This window comes from Cibotium barometz, chromosome 13, assembly GCF_041138505.1.
Source record: "Cibotium barometz isolate CiBa-2024 chromosome 13, ASM4113850v1, whole genome shotgun sequence".
Lineage (NCBI taxonomy): Eukaryota > Viridiplantae > Streptophyta > Polypodiopsida > Cyatheales > Cibotiaceae > Cibotium > Cibotium barometz.
In genome coordinates, this window is record NC_141058.1 from 9,093,560 (window position 1) to 9,100,554 (window position 6,995).

At 38.5% G+C, this 6,995-nt stretch overlaps 2 protein-coding genes across 2 annotated transcripts; both read left to right on the forward strand.

The window, feature by feature from the left end:
• Positions 1-2,785: 2,785 nt before the first annotated feature.
• Positions 2,786-4,110, forward strand: LOC147632334 (uncharacterized). Its single transcript, XM_086807847.1, has 2 exons — positions 2,786-3,245; positions 3,531-4,110. Exons 1-2 carry the CDS (start codon positions 2,786-2,788, stop codon positions 3,923-3,925), a joined length of 855 nt encoding a protein of 284 aa, XP_086663973.1. The 3' UTR covers positions 3,926-4,110.
• Positions 4,111-5,252: 1,142 nt separating this feature from the next.
• On the forward strand, positions 5,253-6,545 carry LOC147632335 (uncharacterized). Its single transcript, XM_086807848.1, has 6 exons — positions 5,253-5,380; positions 5,474-5,656; positions 5,750-5,860; positions 6,061-6,139; positions 6,226-6,327; positions 6,437-6,545. The coding sequence occupies exons 1-6, from the start codon at positions 5,253-5,255 to the stop codon at positions 6,524-6,526; spliced, it is 693 nt and encodes a 230-aa protein (XP_086663974.1). The 3' UTR covers positions 6,527-6,545.
• Positions 6,546-6,995: the final 450 nt, after the last annotated feature.

The following is a 6,995-nucleotide window of genomic DNA, read 5'->3' on the forward strand; positions in this document are numbered from 1 at the left end:
TCCTTGGGTACATATGGCTATTCTGAGGAGCTCGATTACCCCTAAAGTATTCTTGGAGAGCCTTAGTAAGGTCGGTCACACAGACATTTCAGATATCTTGGGCTCCTTGGCAATAGGTTTCACCGTCATTGGCTCGTGCCCAGATACTTACAAACTAACGGATTTTGTCTCCGAAGACACCTTTTTACCTGCAATCATCAAGTTGTCTTCTAACTAGATTGCATTGGCAGTGACTGCTTCCCACATTGTAAGACCTCTAATGACTAGGCCATTGTATATGTCCTCGTGGCACAATCCTCGGATGAATCTATCGAGCAGTTGGTTATTATTGAAGTGCTCATCGGGAATGCAGCGAGAATTTAGATGCTTCAATCTACTTATAAAGTCTCTCACTGATTCCCCTTCCTCGCGTAGCTTTTTGGAGTTGAGATGCTACCCCCCAAAGCACACCCTCACGTATGTATTCTTTCAAGAACAATCTCTTGAGAGTGGGGTAGTGAGTGCGCTCTTCAACCCTTAAGGTTCGATACCAATCTCCGGCCTTCCCACTCAAGGTTAAGCCTAAGGCTTTACACTTATGCAGCTCATTGTGCTCTTCCAAGGAATCACACACGTGTTCAAAGACTTCAATGTGCTTCCTAGCACTTTCCGTTATGCTCATCATTGGGGTAGGCATCGTGGATTCCTTAATGGAAAGTTGAGCCAAGGTTGGAAAGCTAAAGTTACTGCTCGTGGGCTCAACCTGCATTGAGACTCCAGGCGAAACAACATACGAAGGGTCTATGGGACTCACCGAGGGAGTCTCCAATTGTGATAGGGTTGGTTGTTTGGCCTTGCCCGTATCCAAAAATCTCATAGGGCCAGTGGAAACTAGGTTCACTCCCCTATTTTGCCTCTCAATTTGGATAATTCTATGAATAACCTCACATATCATTTGTTGTTGCTCCTCTAGATTAGTGGCGCTAGATGTAGATCCTAGGACTTCTAACCAACCTACATGGTATGTGTAACCCGTGTATAGGTCAGTTAGAGTCTCTGTGTGTAGATCATATTCCCAATTTTCATTGAGAAATATCCCATCCAGACTTGGTGTGCCAAACGGTTCTCTTAAGTGGACGCAATTTCACTTCTTATGGATTGGCTTCTAGGGACCTCTACTTTAGGAAGAGCATCGGTATGTGGTAGCTCAGTAGGGCCCTCATTAAACGAAGTGGGTAGAATATCCACATGGACACTCTTTGGGAGGGTAGGGTCCCCCTGGGCACGCTATGCCTGCCTTCTCTTGTAGTGATATATGTATTCTTTATTTTATTTAATGATGATGACTATCAATTGGTTTATCATAGTGATTGTTCTTTTGTAGACAATATTCTCTATATAGAGCAAGGAATATAGTGATGATTTTGATCTTCTATTCCTTTTTTGTTTTTAAAATTTATTATATTCAATGATGATGATCAATGGTGGTCGATCAATGATCAATCGGTTCATCATAGTGATTGTTCTTTTGTAGACAATATTCTCTATATAATGCAAGAAATACAATAATGATTTTAATCTTCTATTCCTTTTTTGTTTTTTAAATTCTATTGCACATGGTCAAGGGTAGATTATTTGTATGTTAACCGATACTTCCAAAGTTTGTCAAAGAACCAAAAAGGCAAAGAGTGCAAATGAATGTTAATGATAATTCCATCAGGCACGGCAAAATTCCATCAAACATGACAAAAAGAGAAAAGTGACACATAGAAAAAGGTGATAAACAAGAGTGGATCGAAGTCCCATCAAGGGAAAGGGTAAATCACACACGCTTACACACATATACACAGAAAAAGAATTGCTATAATTAAAACGATTAATTTCATCAAGGACTGATATTGGTTAATATGTTGTGCAAGGATTTTGTGTGAGAGGCTTCTTCTATATTGAACAATCAGAGCATCCACATGGTTCCTCACAATAAGGCTCAAAATTCTAGCAGGTAATAGCTTTCTTCTTTTTGTGTTGATGAGCAACCATAATCATTTTTTCTTATTGTCAGTCTATAAAGTTCTCTATGTTTCTTCATGGCGATTACTAATAATGGATGAGATATCGGTTAGTGTTCTTTGAATATAGATTGAATAAGAAAGAGACTTATTTCTAAACATAATTTGAGTAATTTCATTGACTCTAGCACTTGATTTTAGCACGAGAGACCACAAGTGCAATTCTAGTTTATTTTGGTCAATTCCTACATTCTCATTCCCAGAATTCCACTTGGCGAATGCCAAGTAGAAAAGGGAAGGAGCCTATGCATTTGTCATGCCCTTCGAAACAGAATAACTTTAAGGCAAGCAAGATCCTTGTGTGGTGTTGTATCTGGGTTGCTCGCGCATTGGTTTGGGGTATTTTGTTAAAGCGAGAAAAGTTGACCAAGGAAATGCATATGTATTTTTTTTAAAAATAAACTTTGTCCATGGGTTGGCCCATCAAACGGCGCGGAGCCACGTGTCTAAACGAGCTTCGTGGGCGTCCCTTCCTTAGGCGTGTTATGGGGACTTTTGATAGGCTAGGCGCGGAGCCACGTGTCTAAACCAGCCTTCGTGGGCGTCACAGAGTGCGGACCTTACACCAGGAGGCGCGCTCTAAGCGAAAGGTCGCATCGGGTCGTCGTCGGCGGCGCGCGTCGTTCTTAAGATTTCCTCCTTCGGAACTCTCTCTCGCTTTCTCTGTCTCTTCTTCTTCTTCTTCTTCTCTCTCGCTCTCTGTCTCTTCTGATTCCTTTCGCGTCAGTGCTTCCACAATGCCTCCCAACAAAGACAAAGCTCTAGGTTCCCATATCAAAGCTGATCATGAAACAAAGAAGCGCAAGTCATCACCCCCAGCTACACAGGCGCTGCCTCCTGCAATTAAGAGACATGAACCCGCTCAACCTGCTACACACAAACCCGTATCATCTTCCCCAAGGCGCTCGCCAGCAGCTACACAGGCGCTGCATAAATCCGCTCAACCTGCTACACACAAACCCGTGTCATCTTCCCCAATTAGGCACTCGCCAGTTACACAGGCGCTGCCTACACATAAACCCGCTCAACCTGCTACACACAAACCCGTATCATCTTCTCCAAGGCACTCGCCACCCTCACGTGACGCTCAAACCAGCAGGAAAAGGAAGGCCAATAATAATAATAATACTGCAGCACCGCTAAAAGGGTCCTCACCTACAAAGAAGCCGTGGCTGCAGCCAGCTAGTAAGAAAACAGGTGTGACGACGATGCACTGCAATAATATAGGGATTGCAAAGGTTTTTCTTCCCTCAATGCGACCCCATCGCATGCAAGCATTAACTAGATTAGATTAGTGTAGAAAGCATAGGGTGGTCCAAAAGGTCCAGGAGGTCGAGAACATGGCTCTCTTCAAGTCGAAGAGGCAAACACCATTGCATCCTTTGACAAGCATGGAAGAGTGACCACGTCTCATGCAGCACAACCAGTAGCTTGTTTAAACCCACACTAATTTCCATCTACTTGATGATGATGAGTTATCAGAAAGGAGGCAGGTCATCGATATTGATGAAGATGATGAGTTATCAGAAAACAGGCAGGTCATCGTTATTGATGATGATGATGATGATGATGAACAACAACTAGATATGATGTTCCATGGCTCTTCTAGAAAGGCACATGATCAACAACAGCAGAAAGAAGACCATAAGTGGTCAGCAAACGAAAGCAAGATGGATGGGTTTCGGGGCAAGCTTCATGACATGTATAAAGAACATGCCCAAAAGAAGGAAATTAGGAAGATCCAGATTTTACCTGACCCCCCTTCCACCATGACGACAAAGCAAACAAAGACAAGGAAAAAGGTAGTAACATCAAAACCAAAAGAGAAACGAAAATACTCACAACATTCTACCTATGGAATCCTCAAGTCCTGGTGATCATAGGCACATACTGTTTAGCCTTGTCTGTGGTGCCAATAATTATGAAACTTTAGTTAGGCAGCAGTCCACCATCTAAGGTTTGGGAAAGTTTCCAATGAAACATTCTTTCTTGCACTTTACACAACCTTAGTGCTTTTACCTTAGGGATCACAACCTTCAAGGTGTTGCTTTGGAGTCGTGTAGAAAGCTTTGTGACATAAATATGAATTATTTCCATATTCCTTGCACTAACCGTTCTTTGATTGCTAGCTTTTATAGGTATCATTGCAAATATATTTATCACTTGTACTTTCCATATCATAGCTATCATTGCAAATATATTAATCACTTATATTATCTATATTATGTGCTTGTTTTGAATGCCACCACCCAAAAACAAGATCTACTTTCATTTTTTTTGTTTTTTTGGGTTTAGATTAGATAAGAGAATCCTAACAAAAGGATATTATTTATGGTAGTTTGAAGTATCAAAATCGAGCATTAAAAAGCTTATGATTAACTTCACAATTGATAACAAAGCGTTGCTATAAGGATATGGAACATCTCCATATCTTTTGCAATAACCATTTCAAATTACTTTCTCTTTTCGCTGTTACATTTTAGGGGCATATTTATAGATAACATTGTTAATATGTTTATCACTTATTCTCTTCATACTTTAAGATAAGCTCAAACATCTTGATTTGAACATATAACTATTCAATCTAGTCTCTTAGACATCAATGTTATGTTGCATTTTTCTTCCTTAAAAAAACTTCTCCTCCATCTAATTGTGCAAGATATGTTTCTATCTTATGCATGTATGTACATATGCCATGTGTGTGTGTGTGTGTGTGTGTGTGTGTGTGTGTGTGTGTGTGTGTGTGTGTGTGTGTGTGTGTGTGTGTGCATGCACACATGCATGCACAGGTGTGCTTGTGCATATATATGTGCATGTACGTGGGCAAGGGCATGGGTGTATGCATGTAGATGTGCGTATATGTGTAAATTTGTGTGGGTGTGCATATGTGCATGCGCACATGTGTGTGTGTGTATGTGTGCGCACGCTCGTGTGTGTGTGTGTGTGTGAGAGAGAGAGAGAGAGAGAGAGAGAGAGAGAGAGAGAGAGAGAGAGAGAGAGAGAGAGAGAGAGAGAGAGAGAGAGAGAGAGAGAGAGAGAGAGTTATTTTGAAAATATCAAAGTGCTTTTCATTTGTCAAGGATAATTCAATTTCCAACTCTAATGAAATTTTTCAAAGGTACATGAACACAATACTCATACTATTGCTACTTCTCTCATTTAAGTGAACAATATAGGTAACATTGGCATTTATTATGTAGATTAATGGACTTAAGTAACTACAAGAGCATCAAATGTGTTCATGATTCATATGCGATCAAAAAACATATGTTAGAGGAGTTGACGAGCGATGACAAATGGGCTAGTGATTCCATTCTTCATCTTTGCATGGAGTGAGTCTTTAAAACTTGATTAGGACTTTCTAGGATTTATTCTACATATAATTTGAATAAATTTCATCTAAATAATAAGAGTTGTGAATGCAGTCTTTACTTGAAGCATTCAAGTTTTGAAGTTCAACCAAAGATATGCATTGCCACTCCACTATTATTCCAAATATGTGTTAATAAGACATACAATGTCAAAAATAAGGGTCGCACGGAGAAGTATTTTTTAAAGGCAGGAAGTTGGGAAATGATTACTCACATATTTATTCCAATACCAAAAAGGTAAGCACAAGCTTTAATTTCTTCAAATATTAAAATAAATTGACCTTCATATCTTTTACGACTTTAATATGATGTGTGCCATGTGGAATGCAGCTCACATTGGACACTAGTAGTGTATTCAAATGTGCATGATCTTAAGAATGCAAAGATAATGCATATCAACTCTTTAAGTTCAAACAAAAAAGAAAACTTTGAGATCGAAAGGTTCAAACATCAATCTAACTCCTCTGTCTTTTTTTTCATGCATGCATGTCTTTGTGCATGTTCTCTTACTTCTCATTGATATCTTTTTTAAATAGTAATTTCCATTGTGTGTGTGTGTGTGTGTGTGTGTGTGTGCGCGTGTGTGTGCAAGTTCTCTTAATTATTATCACTAACAATTATAAAACTATTGCTGTTCACAGGAGTATAAGATATGCCATTGGGGCTTCAGGACATCCATTTGCAAATAAGCTTGTAGATTTGAGGTGGAACTCCTTAGAGGTGAAGTCACATTATAAACAATTTGAATGATGATTTATGTTTTTATTTCTTGTATATGATATCTTATAAAGAAAAAAAAAGTGCAGGGTCCACGACAACCGGATAGTTCCAGTTGTGGATGGTATATGGTGAAATCATTTCAAAAGATTTTAGATGCGATACAATTTGAGACCCAAGAGTTACAACAGGTTATGCACTTTTGTGTATTCAAGAACATACCTTTTATATTGCTAACACGAATATGAGAATTTGAGTCATGATTCCTTCACAATAATGATTTTAAATTGTTTCTAACAGGTTAATAAGAATTGGTACAACCATAAAGATGTGAAGGATTTGAAACTTTTGCTTGCAAATTGGATCTACATAGCCATTCAAAGTCAATAAAAAAGAAGGTATGCATTGGTTGTATTAATTTTTCATTATTTTTCACATGAAATTTTGAGCCAATAATATAATTTTCAATGTTTACATTATGGGTTCTTAAAATGAAAGGGAAAATATAAGTCATCAGATCCATCTATAGTGGATGAGGAAAAAAACAAAAGATGAAGACTTGAAAGCACCTTTGGTATAGTCTTATGCATATTATATAGAGATGCTGTTATAAATCTCCATAACCATAGCCTAAAGCTTTGCAAATAGATAAGATGAATATAAATATAGCAAAATATGCACGACAAAGAGAGTGGGTTCAAACTCTTCCCCCCATGCAATGCATGTATTTATTTATAGCAAAAAACAAGTGCTCAAAATAACTTGATACATTCCACTTTGGACTATTAATATCAAAAAGTAACTTGGTCCCTAAGCTTGTCTATTTACATTAAAATTGTATCAATTTAATTAAATAAAA

Excerpts from the sequence above, each read along its gene's own strand:
- LOC147632334 (XM_086807847.1), top strand. The coding sequence starts at position 2,786 with ATGCCTCCCAACAAAGACAAAGCTCTAGGTTCCCATATCAAAGCTGAT. Across the intron at positions 3,246-3,530 it reads GCCAGCTAGTAAGAAAACAG|AAAGGAGGCAGGTCATCGAT; the intron begins GTGTGACGACGA and ends ATGAGTTATCAG.
- LOC147632335 (XM_086807848.1), top strand. The coding sequence starts at position 5,253 with ATGGACTTAAGTAACTACAAGAGCATCAAATGTGTTCATGATTCATAT. Across the intron at positions 5,381-5,473 it reads ATTCTTCATCTTTGCATGGA|TCTTTACTTGAAGCATTCAA; the intron begins GTGAGTCTTTAA and ends TTGTGAATGCAG. Across the intron at positions 5,657-5,749 it reads TTTATTCCAATACCAAAAAG|CTCACATTGGACACTAGTAG; the intron begins GTAAGCACAAGC and ends TGTGGAATGCAG.